The 21,606-nt window shown below is 36.8% G+C and overlaps 2 protein-coding genes and 3 long non-coding RNA genes across 6 annotated transcripts in view; 1 reads left to right on the top strand and 4 right to left on the bottom strand.

Moving 5' to 3' along the window:
• The first annotated feature begins 71 nt into the window (after positions 1 to 71).
• Positions 72 to 5,144, top strand: LOC101736276 (uncharacterized). 2 transcript variants are annotated; one of them, XR_009974593.1, is made up of 4 exons: positions 72 to 260; positions 701 to 938; positions 3,594 to 3,824; positions 4,588 to 5,144. It is a non-coding gene; the product is annotated as an uncharacterized LOC101736276 (long non-coding RNA). The 2 variants fall into 2 exon arrangements; XR_009974594.1 differs by having other exon boundaries at positions 74 to 260; positions 818 to 938.
• On the bottom strand, positions 3,989 to 4,613 carry LOC134199925 (uncharacterized). Its single transcript, XR_009974595.1, has 2 exons — positions 4,461 to 4,613; positions 3,989 to 4,357 (listed from the first exon to the last, which is right to left on the bottom strand). It is a non-coding gene; the product is annotated as an uncharacterized LOC134199925 (long non-coding RNA).
• A 650-nt stretch (positions 5,145 to 5,794) lies between the features above and the next one.
• Positions 5,795 to 11,487, bottom strand: LOC100862837 (laminin beta-2 chain). The gene is given in 7 exon segments (NM_001257058.1): positions 5,795 to 8,041; positions 8,044 to 8,312; positions 8,315 to 8,341; positions 8,344 to 9,014; positions 9,017 to 9,036; positions 9,038 to 11,370; positions 11,372 to 11,487. Coding segments are annotated over 7 exon segments (5,286 nt in total). The 5' UTR covers positions 11,417 to 11,487; the 3' UTR covers positions 5,795 to 6,120.
• A 1,505-nt stretch (positions 11,488 to 12,992) lies between these two features.
• Positions 12,993 to 16,072, bottom strand: LOC134199965 (uncharacterized). The gene is made up of 4 exons (XR_009974669.1): positions 15,682 to 16,072; positions 15,259 to 15,443; positions 15,100 to 15,180; positions 12,993 to 14,996 (listed from the first exon to the last, which is right to left on the bottom strand). It is a non-coding gene; the product is annotated as an uncharacterized LOC134199965 (long non-coding RNA).
• Positions 16,073 to 17,785: 1,713 nt separating this feature from the next.
• LOC101738046 (cytoplasmic dynein 2 heavy chain 1) overlaps positions 17,786 to 21,606 on the bottom strand; it is an 88,851-nt gene continuing 85,030 nt past the window's right edge. Inside the window, exons 72-75 of the mRNA XM_038014778.2 lie at positions 20,746 to 20,872; positions 20,244 to 20,369; positions 19,625 to 19,767; positions 17,786 to 18,077 (exon numbers count right to left, since the gene is read on the bottom strand). Of these exons, the coding sequence (XP_037870706.1) occupies positions 17,910 to 18,077; positions 19,625 to 19,767; positions 20,244 to 20,369; positions 20,746 to 20,872 (564 nt within the window). The 3' untranslated portion in view covers positions 17,786 to 17,909. The remainder of the gene's footprint in view (positions 18,078 to 19,624; positions 19,768 to 20,243; positions 20,370 to 20,745; positions 20,873 to 21,606) is intronic.

Here is a 21,606-nt window from a genome sequence, read left to right as displayed (position 1 = left end):
ATTGCAGTCTTTGCAGTCAACAGTCTTAATAGAACGACTTCATTCTGTCTTGTTTTGACAGGAGCTCTGTACGCTGATTCCGTTTAATGATCAAAAACCTCGAGTCGACAGTTTGGTGACGATAAATAATTATAGATCTTTTGGATTATTTTTAATTTGTTATATCACGAAAGTCTGTAATCGTGCTTCATAATATTAAGGCATCCGAAGCCACAGTATAGAGATATTATAAAAATGTAAAACGTACACAGGATTGAATCGTAAGTCTCATAGATTAAGCAGAATATCTGAACCTAAACGCTACGCTTTACGCTTCGTGTGCAGTATCTTTGGGCCGGAACTCTCAAGTACTAGCTTCCATAATTTGAACCTATACAGAATGAGAACATGTGTTTTGTATCGCACGTTTCCTTCAGATGCTATCAGGATGTGTGTATTCAGTAGGATCAGTAGAGGTTATCCTTACTGTACGAACAGTGCTCATGAACTTATCTCCACCGTCCTGGCGTTGTGCAACGACATGACATTGCACAACGTCTTTAAAAGAAGAAATTAATCCAATTTATTTCATTACAAAAACAACACTACATTAAAATACAAAAGCAGTTAAGAATAATCATATTTCGCGCCATTTTTTAAATTCAAAATTGAAACATGTTCGAACCTGTACCTCGACTAAAACCGACATGGTCTTTCACAGGAAGATCAAGGCTTTTTCATTTATTACAAGGTGGAGCTTTGGAGGTGCCGGTCTACGGCTACCAACAACATTAGTTGGTTTTATAATTAAGTATCGATGTGATTTTCCTTTGATTAGATGACCAAAGTATTAATCATATTAAAATGATGAATGACACGGACAAATACACAATGCACGAAGTTGAGAAACGTATTGGTGTGAACAGAAAGTACAATCATTACATAAACATAACGTTAATGTAAGTACCTAGAATATATTATAGTTTTTATTTTCTGTTTTTAATAGACTAGGTTTTGAATTAAAAACTTCAGCAAAAGAAGTCAGTATCTGTGGATTTATTAATAAACAATTGTTATATACGTAGTTAAATATCAATTCGGTACCTATCATAAGAAAATCGATTTAATTTTTCAAAATGAATGCATGTACCTTTCTTTGTTCTTGATTTATGTGCACGTGTAAAATAGTATTGAATAAAAATTTGTACTACCGAGTGGTTGGCATCGGGAAAGATTGATGTCTTAATAATATCATAAATATGTTTTAAGACAGGTGCGATTGAATAGTTTTAAGAATAATACATTAGTTTCATAATGGATGCTCACAGCTGATAAAATATTTTAATTAAGTATACGTAGGTATTGTACCTTACTACAACTAGAGTCCGTGAACAAACGTCGCGCCGCCTCTACATGGGATTCTAGAAAATGCGTCACCAAGTCACGTTCATTTACTACGAGCGAGCACCTAAAGCTATTAGAGTACTGAAATAATGCAACTGGTGATTTCACGATCTACCTGATCTATTTTTGTCCGGTACTGACTTCAAAAATAACAATTTCTATTATTCTAGCGCTATGACATGTCCTTCTTCAAACGAGGCTTATGGAGAGTATTAAGCGGTAGGCAGCGGCTTGGCTCCACCCCTGGCATTGCTGAAGTCCATGAGCGACGGTAACCACTCACCATCAGTGGGCCGTATGCTCGTCTGCCTACAAGGGCAATAAAAAAAAAATCATAAAAAAAAATAATATTGACGTTTTAGTGCGGTAAAAAGATGTAGTCCATTATGAATTTATAGGTATTATAATACCCATGGAAATTTACAAAAAAAAATGGGAACAGATTCGGGTTGAACCCGAGCGATCTAAACGAGAATAGACCCATCGGCTCCCGCATTATTTCCATTTTATGGAATATACTTTATTATACGGTTTAAAGAGACACAGCCCACTGAGTTTCTCGCCGGATCTTCTCAGTGGGTCGCGTTTCCGATCCGGTGGTAGATTCTGCGAAGCACGGCTCTTGCTAGGGTCAGTGTTAGCAACTCTCCGGTTTGAGCCCCGTGAGCTCACCTACACTCGCTAGGGTAAGCTGACATAGCCTCTCAAGGCTATCAGCATAGGTAGGATAAAAAAAAAGGTCTTTAAAGGAATATAAGGATATAACATGGTGTAATAAAAAGAAATCCCGCTTTTTTTTAATTGCCATTGTATGCAGACGAGCACACGGTCCTTCTGATGCTAAGTGGCTACCGTCGCCCATGGACGTCAGCAATTCCAAGGACACAGTCAAGCCACTGCCTACCGAAAAAAAAGATGCAGTTCGAATTAACAACCTCTTCTTCTTTCCTTTTTTTTTAAACTTAAGCAAACGACATTTACCTACCAACATATATCTATTTCCTTAAAATTAAATTATGTACATGAACTTCGATACTTGGAAAAGTTGTTGATCGTGAGAGTGTGTTTCTTTTGCAACTATTAGGTAGTGGAGCCATCCGAGCCATTTTTAATATAAAACTCGAGACTTAGTTCGCAAAATTTTAAAAACATTTTATGTCTCCTACCTCTTCACTGGTAGCCTAAGAGGTTATTCCAGCTACGCCCGGGTGAGCTCAGAGAATATGCTAACACTAGCCCTAGCAAGAGCCGTGCTTTGCAGAATCTATCTACCATTACATCGGAATCGCGAACCACTGAGAAGATCCGACGGGAAACTCAGTGGGCTATGTGACATTAGTATCTATACTCACAAGAGTGTCATGTTATATTTTTGCTAATATTACGTGGGTACACATGTCCATCAAAATTTAAAGTTTCTAAGTACTTCAAGATTTACTAGCAATAAATATTAACTTATTAAGTATATCTAACACCACAAAAAAGATTAACTCATTCTGTGGCCAAGGCATAAATAAATACAATAAAACCTCCAGGGCTATTTTGGAATTAAAATTTTACAGTTTTGAAATTAAAAGTACATAATAGCTATAACTGGATAATACAGTTAGCGACCACGTATATAATTGATCATGGGTCGTGGACTTGAATTTGTGCCCCGTCCGGGTGTAGCTGGAATAGCCTCTCAGCGAAGCGACAGCGAAGAGGTCGGGAAATTTGTATTCCATACAGCACTGCACGAAAATATTTTTAATCAGTCGGACCTTATTATTATGTCATTTGTGAAAATTGTATGTGAATTACTTAAAATAATGGGAAAAGAGCTAAAATTGAACTTTTTAAATTTTTCTCTATGGCATTCCGAATTTGTGGTAAAGTTATGACCGTGTAAATGCGTCTATGAAGGCTAATTTGGTTTTAAACGACTATTTGATTTGGAGCCTACAGAAATGATAATGTACACGCCGTAACCTACCTCTACACTCCTAAGTCACAATTATACTGTACAACGAAATTATCTCAGTCGAATAGGGACAACAAATGACTGCTTTACGGTAGAAATATAAAAATCTGCCCTTAAAGACAAAACAGAGATGTCTTACAACAAAATATTCCAGTAATAACGTCCGCGGGTAACACGTTGCGTAGGTATTTTGTGACCAAGAATAAATCCTAACAGTAAAAACACCTAACCTTTTTTTTGTTTTTAGATTATTCGTTTTTGTGCAATTACTACGAATTTCCACAGCATTTAATGTTCGCCCAACAGGGTGCACTCAAAATGAACAATGCACAGCTGGTTATTATTGTAATACATACACATATGTTTGTAATAAATGCATAAATTGTCAACAAGGACGTGAATTTGTCATGGAGAATACTACACCAAATAACAGATCAAATAATTGTACATCTTTCGGTTGTGGGCCATTGCTTCGAAGGTACGTATGTATGACTTTAAGGTATGTACGACTTTAATAACAGCTACACATTCCGAACAGTAATTGAAACACAACACAGTAACACAGAAGACATGATCACCAACTACTCGACCTACGAGGAGGTCAATGTAGTTGAGAGATAAAAATATACAAGTAACTTAAAATTATAGACAATACAAATAAAACTCTTTATTGAAACAATGTTACGGCTATTCGTAGCCCATATGATAAGTAAGGCAGTAAATCGTTTTACCAAAATCCTGTCGATATATGAAACAGTGACATCGTCCATGAAAAGCGACCTGTAGATCAACCGTAGACTACATTAACTGTAATTGTAATATAAATCTTATCTTTCGCGTCATGACTGTCAGTGCGTAGGATGTTAAACACTTATAATTGAAATTAAAAAAATCCATCAATCTTGTTTTGTAATTCTTTCATTCTAATTTGTCACTTCTAAAAGTGATTTAAAATTTTTGAAATGCCAAGTCGTCATAAGTTCAGTGTCGAAATAAAGTAAAGACAGTCTCCTTTAAAAGCGAGTACAGATTAATTTTTATAAAAAAGATTATGAAGTTATTTTTAAATTTAATATAGAAATATTGGATCAAAATCATTAAAATTTATTCTAACATTAAGGGCGGTGCGACAAACAGCGCTTATAGCGGCATCATGCCTAAATCCGTCACTTTGCAAAAATTGTGTGTAAATTTGGCTGTGAGCTTCCATAAACGTTAATAAATAAATGTTTTCTTTTTAGAGAAAGCAAAGCTGATCGAAGTATGGCTAATACAACAATGGACGGTTTGACACTACGAGAGCTTAATGTGTCAAAATATGTCAATCTACATGTGATCGTTTGGATTATCGCGACTTGTGCTGGCGTTGTGATTAGTTTTATTTTCTTTTGTACTTTGAGTACTATGTAGTAATTTATAATTAATCTGCTGAAATGCCAAAACATTGTACCAAAAATACGTTCATAATGCATTTTAAATGTAGAATATTTCGAAGGAATAAGGACATATGAAAAATAATTGTTAATATTTACGGTTGGATACTCAACAAAGTAACTATAAAAGTATCTAGTTTTGTTATGATGTCTAAATATAGATTCAAAACTTTTTTTTGTTTATGTTTTTTTATAAAAATCAATTTTTTTTGTCAACATCGTACTATATCAATCTCGTTATTATTATAATTTTTTAGAAACAACGTGCTCGTTGAAAAATACAAATTTGTCATACGTAAGAATAATGATCCATTGTAATTTTACAACATTTCAGTATTCAAAATAATATTAATTTGAGTAGATTATTTTGGCTTTTATTTTAGAAAATAATAAATAAATATTATGTACATTTAACCACGAAAAACCACACCATCCTTTTTTTTAAATAAAATCGGTGACGTTTGTCCAATTAGAACCCAAATTTATCTATAAAACCTAATGCCTTGCATAAGAAAGGATTAACTCTATAAAAGTCCGGTTTACACTTCGTAAACTAAATATTAAAAGCACATAAATGTATAATACATACATAATATGTTTGAATTGGTCTTAGGATACGATGTAGGGTAAACTTGTATAGAAAGATGTGACTATGCCGAGGATCAAAAGCCAGCAGGATGTTACCAATTTTTAAGAAAAAAGGTAGCACGTATTGAACGATTAAGAAATGTTTTTATAAGTTTACTTAATTATCACCATCTGCCCATTTCCTCCACTTCTTATTTTGAAGGGCTGAACAGCTGTTATTGAATACAACGATATCAACCTATCAGACTCATGGTGGGTTGTGACATGTGTTGTGTCTGTGGGCTTCGCTAAACTGCTTACTATCAGGTGGGTCGTGATCTAGTCAGCCCAGGAAGTGCAACGAAAAAGGGTATTAAAATATTTCCCCAGCGTTAAAAAAAGGTATTACATTAAAATTACATTTTTCAATAAAATAAATGAAACACCATTTTAAAATCTTTATAAAAAATTTAAAGTACAATCTAAAATACAATTAAAATTACCCCTTTAAGGTACATACACAACATACATACGCATAAGTATAGTATAAAAAAAAACATTTAAGGGCATCTCAAATTGTTTAATACAAATAAACGACATTTCAGCAAACGGTTTTTTCTTCGTCATACGAATCGTTTCAGAAACATATCTTTACGGACTCTCGAATCAATAATAAATTATTATGAATGTTCATTTTTAAATTATTTTGGCAGGTATATTGATCTAAATATTATGTTAATATGGCACACTCCTATATAAACAAGAGTAGGTAATTTATGTCGTACAAGATCTGTAGTTCTCGGATCGTTTCGTGATTTCAGACAAATAATAATTCATTTGTGTATTCAGAACAGCTATTTCATTTTCTAATGTATTCAGTTGTTCGTTATGGTCATTGTATAATTCTTCCATGTTTGCTAAGAGCTTTAACTGCGTTTGTGTTTCACTAGCTAGCTTCGTAGCACGGTCCAGCAACATTTGTGCCCGTTCCCTTGAATTAAGAGTTTGACTAGACCGTTCTGTTAAGGACTTATTTGTTTGCTTGAAATTTTGTCGGAGTTGTCTTGCTTTGAGTTCCGCGCCTTCTGCACGATTAACAACATCATCTGCTTCGTGTTTTACTTGTTCCGCGTCGCTTTCAATCTTTAAAATATCTTTTTGTAAATGCGAAAGTCGTAATCGTAGGGCTTCAACGTCTTCTATAGTTTCATTTGCTTTTTTTTGCGCTTGTTCAGTCTCTAATGCTATTGGAATTAAATCACTTTTCGCGGCTTCTATATCGCTATTCGCTTTTTCTATTGCGTTCTCAGCCGCATCTTGTGCTGCTTGAGCCTCGTCAAGAGATTGTAGAACTTTGTTCGCCATATCTAACGTTAGATTGGCATTATTACTGGCAGATGTTGCATTGTCTTTGAGAGCTTTAGCCCTTTCCAAATCCGGTGCAGTTTCTGCAATTATATTTTCAATATTAGTCAACTGCGAAACTGATTCATTGATTCGCTGTGATAAGTCTGTAATTTCTTTAGGTTCAATTCTTATCGACAGATTAAGAATATCGTTTGCTAACGTTCTAACATCGGCTGGAGTATTGGATGTGTTCGATAAAAAGTCTTTTAATTCTGCTGTCAATTCTTGACTTTCATTAGTTACTCTTTCTGCTGTTGATTTAAAATGAAACGCTCGATTGTATAAATCACTAGCTTTTGATCTAACTGAAACAGTATTTTGTCTTACTTGTGAGATATTTTTATACATATCCTCAGCGCTAAGTTCGTGTTCTTTGATTCTATATTCGGTTTTATTGGCAAAATCAAGGGCTTGTTCGGCTTTTGTTACAGCTCCTTGATCACACGATATCCCACCACATTTGCCACATCCTGCACCTCCACATATATCACAAGTATCTGTTTCCTGTCCGCACATTTTATCATTTAATTTAGGTATTATAGTTTCAAGTCGATCTACCTGTTCTTGCATTTGGGTAAGTTTTTTGTCATTTTCATTTTGAGTAGTATTAAAGTTGCCATATTGCATTTCTATAAGTCTGTCTGTATTTTTCAGTTGACGATCTGTCTTTGCTATATCATTTTGTAGATGATTAGCATCATTTAAAGCTTTGACTGCTCTGTGCTTAGCCTCCCGTGTAAGATTAAGTGCTCCTTCTAAATTAGCTTCTTGTAACTTAGTGGCGTTGTTCCCTAGGTCGATAGCTTTCGATTTTAATTTATCTGTTTCTTTTCTTATACCATCCAAAGTGACGTTTCCGAGATTTATTTTGGCTGTCACATCATTTAGATGCCTGTTGCTGTTTTTTATTTTTTGTTCGGTTTTTGTGATAAGTTTTTGAATGTTTGTTATATTGGATAATAAATCAGGGATGGTTGATTGTCCTTCTTTTTCTCTTTGGATAATGTTTTCTATGGTCATTAACTTTGTCGTCATTTCGTCAAAATCTCTTGTGTACACTCCTGTTGCACCAATCGATTTTATTTTACTAGCATTTCTAATGGCAGAATCAGTTTCTATGCGCAGATAGTCTATTATTCGATCCCAATTATCAAAACATTCTCCACATGCATAACAATGTGGCGCATCTCCGAGAAAACCTCTCGCACATGTAAAACATTTATGACCACCAATTCCTGGTTTACAAATACAAGACCCATTTTCTCTCATACATTGTTGGGAAATCGAACCGTTTGGATCGCAATCACACTCAAAACACTCAATATTGGGATTGCCCCAATAATTTTCTTGACATTGGTCGCATTGCCTGCCACCATACCCTGGCTTGCAATCACATTTTCCAATGTATGGATTGCATTGAGGAGATAATGAGCCTACGGCATCACAGTTGCAAGGGTCACATCCCGTGCCAACTGCAATTCTCCAATGATTTTCCGTGCATTGATCGCAATTTTTTCCCATGACATTTTGATGACAAGGACATTGCCCAGTGATATTATCACAGTCTCCAATGGTAAAGTTAGTACCTAAAACTGAACAATTGCATTTGTAACAAGTTTTTTCTGAAGCATCACCATAGTATCCTGTTTCACAAACGCCACAACTATCTCCAGCGGTATTATATAAACATTGCAAACATTTTCCTGTGTAGGGGTCGCAGTTACCAGGTTTTGTAATATCTATATTATCGTTACATTCACATTTTTTACAAACATCTCGCAGTGGATCACCATAATAATTATCCGCACATACGTCACATAACGGCCCCGCGTATCCTTCTCTACAATCACAGACAACGTCTTTCGTTTCTGGATCAAGTTCACAGCGATCTGCGTGACTATTTTTGTTTGTATCTCCTTTGATACCAGGGCATGGACATGGTCTACATGGTATGTCAAAGCCCAAGCGAGGATCACCATAATAACCTTCAACACATCTCTCACATCGATTCCCCTCTGTATAATCTGTACATTCTTTACAGGCTCCCGTTTTGTCATCGCATTCGAATGCATGCCCATTACAATCGCACTGCTGGCAATTCGGAAAGTTAAAATATCCTGGTTGACACAAGTTGCAAGCACGACCATAAGTGTTTGCTCTGCATTTGCATTGGCCACTGGTTGCATCACAGAAATTATCGAGTGAGCCGATACTACTACAGTCACACCGCTTACATCCAAATTTACTGAAGCCATATGTACCGGGCGCACACCGATCGCACCGGGCCCCAACAATGTTTTCTACGCATTGACAAAATCCAGTGTAAGGGTCGCATTGGTGACTTTTTGAACCTGTCGGATCACACTGGCAGGGCTGAGAACCTCTGCGTACGTAAAATCCAATGCTTGCGTGATATTTTTTGCAAATTTCGGGTATATTATCTCGATTTAGATTATAATAATAGGAATCACCACAGTTATAACGTTCAAACTCATCTCTCATTGCTGTCCCGTTTGTTAAAAATGGTAAGTCATCAAACGATGGTATGAGAACGATCGAATCAATCAAAATAGTGGCTCTTGAATTTGACGATTGCGCATTTTGTCGACCCATAAATATTCTTATTTCATTTTCCCGATTTTTTTCTAGGCACACAGCAGGTTTGACCAGTACACTTCGTTGATTTGCGGGAAGATAAGTAACTATATTATCGTTTTCTGGCCCTTTACTAGCACAAGGAGACTCTGCATCTACAGGGTACGGTCTTTTTATTAAAATATTTGCCTCTTTCCAATCTAAAGGTGATTGTGGTTCATATCTTATTAATATGTTGTAGTTCATACTCGTTTGCAAATCATTAACAGTGAATACTAATGTACTACTCTCCGGTAGTTTCATAAACCCAGGGCCGGACCAAGTTTCTTTTTTGCCATCTGGATAATTTTCTCTTATAAAAACGCGGCATGCTTGACTTTGGATCGCATTATCATCGATTTGTAAATTACACTGGCTTGACTCTGCCTCATATACAATAGAATCTAAAGCTCCAATAAAAAAGTTTTGTAGTGGTTGATCACATCTGCGTCCGATTACATTAGGTCTACATTTACATTGGCCTGTTATAACATCACATTCGTGGTCTAATGACCCACCCATATCACAATCACATGGTAAGCATCCATCTTCACTGTCAGTTAAACCATAAAATTCAGGCAAGCACTGGTCGCAGCTTTTTCCAGTAACATGACGTTTACAGAAGCATTCTCCTATTGTTGGATCACATCCCTTTTCAGTCACGGTTCCTAAGTTGTTACAGGCGCAGGCTTCACAGCCATAGGGGTTATTGGGATCAAAGTTCCAAAATCCATTTTTGCATCTGTCACATCTGGTTCCATCTACATTTGTTTTGCACAAACATTGGCCGGCAATTTTATTATTCTCTTCATCGGTTTCACCTTCACAAAGCACTTCCTCATCAGTTGTGCCATGTGGATCACAATCACATGGTTTGCATATATCCGGACTTTGTATATCTAAGCTGGGATCCTTATAAAACTTGGGCCTACAACGTTCACAGTTTACACCAATTGTATTATGCTGGCAATTATCACAAACACCACCACTTATTTTTCCTGTTTTATTGTAGACCGCGGGATCAAAATGACAAGTTGTTGCGTGATTATTGCATGTACATCGCTTGCAGGCATTCGAAGTTTTACCAACTGCAGGTTGCCAAGGAAGATCGTTGTAAAAATCTTCACAGTATTCACAATTCAAGCCCCGAGTGTTATGGTTACATTCACAACGCCCGTGTACCATGTTAGTTTTCGACTCTACTCCAGGCATCGGCAAGCACCTAGAGGCATGTCCATAACACGAGCACGATCCACGAACTGTCATTTCATAAATCGCGTAGTAGTATTTTTCTTGTATATCTTTTCTGTTATCCAATTTATCATCTCCCAAAGTGTGCAGTTTGGTAAAATTAATTCTGAGATTTGTCATGCGTAATAAGTTTTGGATTTCTTCAGAGTAAGGATTTGTAACATTTATGTTTGGCGGCAGTACTCTAAATATCACTTCTCCTTCAGTCGAAGGAGACACTCCAGAGTAACGAGACTCGCATACAACTTCAGTCAACGATCTTTGAGTGTGATGCGGAACTGGCAAGTTTTCACAGTTGTGAGCAAAGTATCGGTAGGTCCGCCAGGTTTTTCCAAAGTCAAAGGATCTCTCAACCAACATCGCAGCAGGACGAAACGTTCTGAATTGTATTATCAAATGCGTGAGATGAAACTCTGCTTCCATGTTCAACTGAATTGTTACGTTTTCCTTGCCGTTTTCTGATTGCCACCATGACTTGACTCGAGTTCCCGGATAATACTTGTAGATAATATTCTGTATCCGATGGTTAAGATAAGGATTATGCAGAGTAGCGTTGGTAGAATCGCACCAGAAACACTGCTTCGGTTCTAGGTGTGAAACGATACAATAACGCTGGCGGTTGTGCAAGCCACAAGTCGAAGAGGCAAAGAGGCGTGCTTCGCGTCCAATGAGTAAGTTACCGGTGGCCGGATAACAGGAGCTAAGCTCACAAGCGCGGTCAATTAGCCACGGGTCGGCTCGCAGACGGTCACGCTCGCGGCTGTATACGGCGCTGCTATAACCGAACAGCGCCAACACAATTAACAGAGCACGCAGAATCATACTGCGGTGTAGTCTCTACATGTGACTCACACTGCACTATAACGTGCTCCGCGCGTTCGTACAAACTCACGCTGGCCTGTTTACCCCTCCCGCTCCATACACCCGCAGATCAGAGCAGAGCTGCATTAAGATTATAGATTTCGGATGAAAATATTCAGTATTTTAAAACAAACAAAGAGTAGTAATTTATTGTTTACGTAGTTTAAAACGTGTGTGGATGTAGTAAATACTTTTGTTTAGTTGGACGAAATGAAATTTAAAAAAAAAACAGTACGCTGTGTTTAACAGTGAAAGGAGCAGGTTATTTTTAATAAATTTAACAATTGTCGTAAGCAATTTTTTTATTATCGTTATCGAGGGCTGTCTGACTATGGAACAAACAACGTAGATCATACGGAATAAAAAAACATACTGCGTGCGGTCCTGTGCGAGCCGACGACCGCTCACGCCCGTCTTTCCTATTCTCCGAACCATTCGTTTACTAACAAAAATAAAGCCGCATTTCAAGATGCGTTTTTTTTTATTTTTGTTATTGGAAAGTTAGCTTTGCACAAAACAAATCCCTTCCTGCCCTAGGATTCCGTACTATGTTCTGTTTTGATACTTATGTGGTAATCACGATTGTATTTACTCCGTAAATAACCAATCGAAACATTAAAATTACACATTTCAAGAGAGTTTCACGCCCTAAATTGTTTTAATTAGTTATTACATAAATACTCTCCCTAGAAATAAACACAATAGTGATAGAAACTACTAAACTCAATTTAGGAATAACATTCCCGACTAGTTTTTGTTGCAACAAAAGTAGTAAGTAAATAATAGAACATGCTAAGATCTCGCATAAATATTATTTAAGAAACCATGCTTAATTAATTTCAAGAGGTAATTCCCAATTATTTGCAGAGGAATGTTCAAACTCTACTGTTCGATATCACGGTCGATTAAACTCAAAGTTTAAAGGGGCTTTAACGCGTAGGTATCATAAACCAGTTAACACTTTGTGTTCGAGGCTCGATGGTTACGTAAGAGAGCGCAAAAAAATCATTCATGAATGCTTATTTGATGTGTTTCTGTTTTACGCTATTATAATCGATGATTGTTGTAATAGTTCAGATAACAAGACATATTGTAGATCTGTAAAAATAAATAAACTATAATCGTTTCATAGTTTATCAATTAACTGTTTTAAAACAATCTTATTAGCTTGCTGCTGTCAAGCAGTCGACTTATAGAGAATAGAGACACGAGTCATCGTGTCTCTACTACGAATAAATAAGTCAGGAAGTCTAACTCGGAACAAATTTCACACAAAAAGTGGGCCGACTTGAAACCAAAATGACGTATGAAGCAAAAACCAATCACAACCGAGGTTAGAACTAAACATTGGTTGTGTTTGGTTTGAATTCAAAACGAAAGCAGGGATTGGTTTATGCGCTTGCTGCAATGTCAGCTATGACAGCAGAGTCATAGCAACGTGGACGATGTTATGTAATAAGTAGACCGGACAAGTTAATAATAAAACAATATAATTGTATAATGTTTATAATTTTTTTTTTTTTAATAAACTGTATGTTCCTCGAAATATAATTAATTTATTAAGTTTTTGCCTAGAAGACATTAAAAAATAATCTTTTTCGCAAGACGGATTCTAAGAAATTCAACGATTACACATTTTATAAAAAAAATGAAATGGTCATTATTTGTCTGGTGACTGTTTTTTAATTAGCGCAGAATATCTTCATTGTCAATTATTTTAGAAAAACACTGCGTAGATATTACTGACAGATTACTTGGTCGAGTAAGTGATTTTCCGTTATCATGTATTTTTATTATTTGTCTTATTAGTGTTTCTGTGCGTATGCATATTTTATACAACACCACAGATTGATACCAGAGTCCACCGAAATCTTTCAAGCTAATCAGCTTATGTAAATACAATTTTTCATTAGCAGGTAGTAATAATAAGCATTCTGGAGAGTTGATTTTCACCTGCAGTTTTCGGGTTACAAAGCCTACTATTTGCTCTACAGTTTCTGGCAATTAAATTCTAGCATCCAGCATGTTTGATAGCTCCATGCAATTTTCTTCTTCTGTTTTACTCTCACCTGCTGCAGTAGAGTAACTAGCACTGTCTGTATTATTTCTAAAGCCAGGAGTGGTGTTATTGATTACCGAAGAGCAATTTAGAATTGGAATATCCTCTAATGATATGCTGTTGCCTGTGAATTTAGAGCTGAGGTTCAAGTTCATTAAAGTATTTTCATATATTCCCATAAATTGACAGGCGTTTGGGTTATTGTTGCAACGACCGCGATTGCGATTGATTGGCTAAATTTGGAAGGTAAAATAAATTTCAATATTTGTGCCTCTACTAAGCGAGCAAAAAGTAATTTAAAACTAGAAATACAAATAAGAAGACCTAGAAATCCAGTTTTAGACTGAGTTTTGGTCACTGGTTTTAAGGAGTTGGTATATACCGTTACTCTTTGTCCATTTACTGTTTGAGTTTTTTTTGGACTGCACAATGATTTGGAGATTTTTTATATGTTTTTCGCTTACATCCAGAATATTGTATAGTGTTTCTTTTTGTTCAACCGAAAAAGGGTGTTTAAACCCCTTTTCAGAAAGTGATCTTGCGTTTAGTATATCAAAGAGGTTATTAAACGTTTCTAAAAAGATAGCAGTTGCATGTGTCTTGAAATCAGGCATGCTTAATTGCTGCGAACAAAACTTAATCACATCAGCTACACTTTGACTTAAAGTTTGAGTCGCTAGTTTCATGTTCATTATATTATTTCGGAACTCTATATGCCGATTTGATAACTTATTCCCAAAATGCAATCCAATATTGTCTTGGACATTTTTGAGTTTCTGCAAATGTGCCCACTATTTAGTATCTAGAGTATTTTAACTTTAAAGCTGCGAATGCTTCTTCGGTAAAGCCTGGCTTTCCATCTATGGATTGGTACCATTTAGATAAGGTTGACGGATGAGGAAGAGATGAAAGCAACTGTCGTCTCACATATTTATATCCTGCTGGTGAATAATAAGTTTAGCGTCAAAGCGAATTTTTTAATGGCTGGTGTAAACTTTACGATACTTCGTCCATCTTTTGACTTTTTCCTTTGTAGGGCTAAAACGATATCATCAAAAAATTCATTACATGCAGTATTTTCTGCGGTATTGCCAAATCCATTTTTCTTCAATTGGGATAAAATATTTTTAAGTGAAATATTCTTCACAACTAATCTTTTATTTCTGCGTTCTAGATTTCTGATCTGTGATAGTCGTTTCACTGCCAAAATAGATTTTTTTCGTAGTTTATGTTTTAACATGTGTGTTCTAGGTGTATTCAGTGCAGATTCAATATCTGATGATGGTATATTTATCGGCGTAACGGATGAACCTCTATCTTCAAAAGTATTGACTTCATTTGAAACAAGATTATCTTCAAATATTTTTTTTCTTGGTTCCTCTGCCGCGCCATCGTTATATTCTACTTTAAAATTTGCAAAAAATGAATTGTTATCAACCTAAAAAATTAAACATGCTTTAATTCGACTAAACAATGAACTTATTATTTTCAATACTATAGTAATTCTCACAAGTTTAAAAAGCCGGACCGGCATTACACACCGACTGTAATCTTTCATTATTGTTGTATTCATTTTCTGTAGTATTCCTTGAAGATGTTGATGTTTCTTCAAAACGAATCATCTGCGTAAAAAAAAACAGTTTCATTTCAGATTAGATAATAAATATAATTATTTTAATAATAAAACAGTAAGTACTTACTGTACAAATTGTTACTGCAGTTTTGTGTAACATTGTATAAACCTTTTAATGATTTGTAAAAATCTTTTTTATCAAAATGAATAGAGCATACTCTGCTAGTTTTTACAGGCATCCAGTCATATTCCTGTCTTTCCAACTTCACTGCAGCTATCCACTTTTTTTGCCGAATTGCATCAGCAGGAAAACTGAAAGAAAAATTATGCAAAATACATTATCGTTATAAAATTATCACAATAAATAAACCTATTTTATAAAAAAATATATTTTATCGATATCTTTTTCAATATTTCAACAAGAAGATAAAAATACAATCAAAAATTTACTGACGTCATTCTGCATAGCGTTAACTATCTGTTTGCTAATAAAAAATATTTGCAAATCATTAAATATAATTATAATAATTATAATTTTGCTACTACTTACTAGTGAAAAGTGATCCCTGGGCATTTTAACCTTGAATGGCTCCTGCACCACTTCACTACACATGCTGGCATGATTATTGACAGAAAAATGATAAATCGAAATAAGAGGTGTGCTCGCTTGCAAGAACAATGTCCCCCCCATGATCTGTAAGCGGAGTAAAATGTCTCTTCGGAACAAGGTGACACTTTACAAAACTTGCATAAGGCCCGTCATGACTTACGCGAGTGTGGTGTTCGCTTACGCGGCCCGCACACACATAGACACCCTCCAATTTCTACAATCCCGCTTTTGCAGGTTAGCCGTCGGAGCTCCGTGGTTCGTGAGGAACGTTGACCTACACGACGACCTGGGCCTCGAATCTATCCAGAAATACATGAAGTCAGCGTCGGAACGGTACTTCGATAAGGCTATGCGTCATGATAATCGCCTTATCGTTGCCGCCGCTGACTACTCCCCGAATCCTGATCACGCAGGAGCCAGTCACCGTCGACGCCCTAGACACGTCCTTACGGATCCATCAGATCCAATAACCTTGGCATTAGACGCCTTCAGCTCCAACACTAGGAGCAGGCTTAGGGACCTCGGTAATCGTACTCGTCGAACTCGACAAAGAGTTCGCCGTGCAACCTAACCCATGAATCAGCTCGCTGAGTTTCTCGCCGGATCTTCTCAGCGGGTCGCGATTCCGATCCGGTAGTAGATTCATTCGCGAAGCAGCTACTCTTGAGCTGTTAGGTCTCCTTCGGAGGCGCTCGGGTAGCTGTTAGCAAATCCCACCCCTCCTGGCTGAGCCTTTGCTCGCCCACCTGTCCTGGTGAAACTGGAAAGGCCTCCGGGCCACCAGTAATACTTCAAACATAACAAAAAAAAAAAAAAGAAATGAGGAAGTGTAATAAGTCCCTAGTTTAAGCATTAAGGATATCACAACTACGGATGGATGTCGAGTCAGCTGAAACTACGAGCCTTGGGATGTTGGATAGTGATAAGACCCGTAGTTAGAAATCCAAATGAGGAACTATGGGCAGAAGTGATTCCTAATGTTATCAAAAAATCTCAATTATTAAATGACAATTAAAATCTTTAACGAGCTGCTCTTAAATACGAAATTATACAGGACAATTATTTTCGTATTTTATTAAGATACCCTTATCTGCTTAAGGGCTTCGGAAAACTAACAGCGTATATGAAATTTGATTTGTTTTTTTATAATTTATTACTATCCTTTAGTTCCTCCTTTCATTTTCTTTCTTTCATAATTCAATGCGGTATCTGCGTGGAATCTACTGTTTTATACATTTATTAATGTTAATTAACGATGCTTTCGTTTGTTTGTTTCGCGCATTTATCATGTTCATATGATTATTTAGGTAGCCTACATTCATAAGTTGTGTAGACATATACTATTAGAAGAAGTTTCTTTAAAAACAATAAAAAATTCGATAGAATCTGAAGGTTTCGTAGACGTAAAACCAACACTTGTTTCTAACATTTTACTTGGTCATAAAACTTTTATCATAGTCACTACGACCCTCAAGTGTAACATATTTAAATTATTCAATAGTTTTCACTTCAACTAATTGTACTATCAAGAATCTTTTTAAGGAGCAATACTAGTATATTAGATTTTATTTTTTATGTTAAGTTTACTGGTAGTAGAGGGTCTTGTGAACCTTCAGGGATAGGTACCACTAATCTTTCTATTGCTGCAGTGAAGCAATAATGCGTTTTGGTTTGAAGGGCGGGGCGCTGATGTACTGTAAAACTGAGAATTAGAACTAATGTCTCGAGGTTGGTGGAGGCATTATATTGTTGACATCTATGGGTTCCAGTAACAACTTAACACCAGGTGTGTCGTAAGCCTGTCACGAATCAAAATTAATAAAATATTCGTTTTCACAGATATACTTGATGATTCTTTTACTTGTATCCCTTTCTCTAACAGCGATCTTACTATTACTGTATTTGTCCCTATTTGTTTGTTCTTTTTTTATATTTGTTTCTAAAACGAAGTTCAGTTATGAATTTAACAAATAAATTATTAATGCGACCCTTTGTTCATTACACAGGACCCTTAAAAGATAGACAGGAATGGATAGGTAAGAAATGAAAACAATCAAATACGTTATTTATTATTTAAAATCAAACACGTGGTGCGCTTACTAATGCTTAACATTTACTGAGTGCGTTGAAGTCAACTTGTGCAAGTAGAAAATTGTGATATATTTTATTCAATCAACTGGTCCGATGAACATAGCGACCGTGTGTAGTGTCGCGGTTTCAGCGCTGAACGATCTCGCGAGCGGCACCCGCATCTCGAACACGAGCTCCTCCCTGCTCTCGTTCGAGTACACGGGCACTTCCAGCACACCTTCCGCCAGCAGACTACTATCTTCGTGCTGAAAAAAATTATCTTAAACTTTCTTGAAAATTATAATATTTTAGTATGGGATTCAGTTTAGTTATTTTATTTTAATATTATTATACCTATATTTAGATTTGCGTTATATTACGGTAATTGTAACATGTACTCGCATTTATCTAATTGTAGATAAAACATAAATATCAAGAAACTATCCGTGCACCAACTATCGCATGTCGCCGGTACTACGAATATCATAAAAATCTACCCGGTAACTGTACGAAAGCCCTAAACACGTCATTACGGACCCTCCCGAGCCATTAACGGTGCTTTTATGTACCACAAGCACCGGTCACCGTCCTCGTCGAACCCGTTGCTTGCGACGAAGAGCTCGACGAGTAAATTAACCCATATACACAGCCCACTGAGTTTCTCGCCGGATCTTCTCAGTGGGTCACGTTTCCGATCCGGTGACAGATTCTGCGAAGCACGGCTCTCGCTAGGGCCAGCGTTAGCAACACTCCCGATTTGAGCCCCGTGAGCTCACCTACTAGCTCGGTGAATCTAGAATAACCTCTCGCGGTTCCTATAATAGGTACCGAAAAAAAAGTGTACAAAATCTGATCACAATCGAACAAACGATTTGGAAATGCATAAAAAGGTAACAAGCATAGGTACATCGAATTTTACTTATATACATTTAATATGTTCTAATATTTAAGAGCTTTGCTGGTCTTCAGACTGGAACTATAAATTAAAGTCACAGTGTTATGCTTTGCTACAAATAAATGCGTTTAGCGAAGGTATACAGTCTATTGTGAATGTCCATGGGTGCCAGTCACAGATTTCTGTCAATTAGCCTGCCACCTTGTAAAAACAGTGTGGACCTATATGTAGGTGTTATGGTATATTAAAGTAAGTTAGCTTGTGAAGTTTTGTCCGAGATTGACCTTCTCTTCTTAAAGAATTTATGAAACTCAAAGTTTTTTAATGTTGCCATTATTGGACTGTTATTCAAAAGGATTTTTTTAAATGTTAGACTATCTATATATTAATATGTGAAGCAAAAACTTTGTACCCCTTTTTACGAAAATTGCGCGGACGGAGGAATATGAAATTTCCCTCACTTATAGTGAATATAGAGAAGGAGTGTAGAATGTTAATTTTTTTTAATTATGCATAAAAAATGCGTAAAACAATAAAAAGAAACATCACACACACACTACCATGTATTTGACATACACACGCATGCATACTCTTTGTTTATTGTCAAACTTTTCTTATTGCTTATAGCCTGAGGTCGAATTGAGAATAGATTAAATATTTTATTGTCATTATAAATATTTGTCTAAAGTGTAGTCTTGGCGAAATCTGTGGTTATAGAAATATGATACTTAGTTTTTAACAATAGAATCAACTTATAATTTCAATTAATTATAGTCGGATTTTGACTACCGGGGGATCACTAGTATATATTAAATAAATCGTAAAACGTATCTGCTTGTTAACTGTTTTCTGATGTTATGGGTTTTGGTGGGCAATAAAGTATGTTCTCTCTCTCTCTCTCTCTCGTTTGTTGCATACCGTGGACACGCAGCGCACGTGCAGCGGGGGCGCGGGGCGGTGCGGCGGCGCGCGGGGCGGGGCCGGCTGCACGCCCGCGGCGCCGCACTCGCACCCGCTCAGCTGCACGCCGCGCAGCCGCACGCTGTCCCCGGCCGGGCTCTCTGTGAGCGGCACAACTAGCTTAGTTTCACGAACCCACTGAATTTTTCACTGTATCTTCTCAATGAGTCGCGATTCCGATCCGGTGGTAGATTCATTTTATTTTATTGCATAGATGGGTGGACGAGCTCACAGCTCACATACCGCCACCCACCTTGAGATATGAGTTCTAAGGTCTCAGTATAGTTACAATAATTACCCCATCCTTCAAACCGCAATGCATTATTTTGTCACGCAGATATAGGGTGGTGGTACCTACCGGTGCGGACTCACAATAGGTCCTACCCCCAATAAAGCGATTCAGCGAAGCACTGCTCTTGCTAGGGTTAATGTTAGCAATTCTCTCAGGTTGAGCCTGTGAGCTCACCAGTCCGCCCGAAGTTAGAATAGCCCCTTAGGCTATCAATGACTAGGTGAGAAAAAAAAAGTTTCACCCAGTGCCGGCTCCAAGGCGGAAAATCAGCAATCATAAATTTACCCTCTGGACAGTTCCACTTAGCGGCAAGCATTAATGTATCGACGGAGCAGTTGCGGCCCTCGGCGGCGCGCACGAGCAGCGCCCACACCACTCGCGATGGACGCAGGAACGAGCGGAGGTCCACTTCTGTTCACGAAACATATTCAATTTTTTTTTATGTCATTTATATTTACGGGCCACTGTTATATGGCAAGACGTACAATGTAAAAGAAAATAAAAAAAACACGTGTGGCACTTGGGGTCTGCCGCGGCAAAGCTATTACATAGCATTTTTTATCAACTTATGCAATTATAATTAGACAATAATAATTTAATATTAAAACAATAATAAAATGGAAGTGGGGTGTCAGGTTTTATTTTCGTTACGGAATTTCTTGATTCGGTCGCCGCGCTCAAGCCCGCGATAAAAGCTATGCAATAGCTTAAAAAAGTTATGCGTGCAACTTGTTTTCTCCCTCTCTCTACAGTCGAGTGGTTCACAGGATGATACAGTTCACATTACCTTTTGGCATTTCGTCGGTCAACGTTTCAAATCTTTCTAATGCGGACCGAACTCGATGACAGAGTTCTTTGATGTAAGCGTCGGGAGCGTCCGGTCCGAGCCATAGCAGTTGCCATTCGTCTGGGACCTGGATACCGAGCTCATGTTTAATATTACAAAACATATTTTGAACGTATTAGATTAATTTATCATGAAACTAACTGTGCGACAACAGATACAGCAAATATATACACAGTAAGACTAAGTAGAAATAACGCGCTTGATGCCAGTAAATAAAAATTAACTGTTGCTATTGTCTGAAGATTTGACGATTTGACAGATTATGACTGTTTAAATCTACTGTATACATATACAGAATGCACACACATAAATATATGTACGTACAATTGACTAAGCTAAACTTTGAGTTTGGAAACAGGGATTCGGTTAACTATTACAAGAAACGAGACGTATTTTCTCTTAATCGTCATCAGAGTCGGTTACTCTTGGCAGAGCAGTCGTGATCATGTGGAATCCTTGTTTATTAAATTTATTATTCCTAATGTTCATCTACAAATAGATAACATCGTGTAATAAAAAAATTAAACCCGCAAAAGGGGATTGCCCACTCTCCATAGTGTGCTAGGCCCAAGATGGACATCAAATATTACGTTAAAAATGTACTGATTCAAATTCTTAAATGTATTGGATATCTAAAAAATATATTGAAATTGACGCCACTATTATAAAAAATATAATAAAAATAAAAACTCGTTTTGAGGTTAATTTTCTATATAATTAAGTGTCGGATTGTGAGATACTTCAAGAACTTTTCTTTTCTTAATGTTTAAGATGTTCCTAATGTATTTTTATCCAATAGGG

The sequence above is a fragment of the Bombyx mori genome, chromosome 13, assembly GCF_030269925.1.
Source record: "Bombyx mori chromosome 13, ASM3026992v2".
NCBI classification, from domain to species: domain Eukaryota; kingdom Metazoa; phylum Arthropoda; class Insecta; order Lepidoptera; family Bombycidae; genus Bombyx; species Bombyx mori.
Note: the sequence above shows the minus strand (reverse complement) of the source record. Positions and strands in the feature narration are given on the sequence as shown.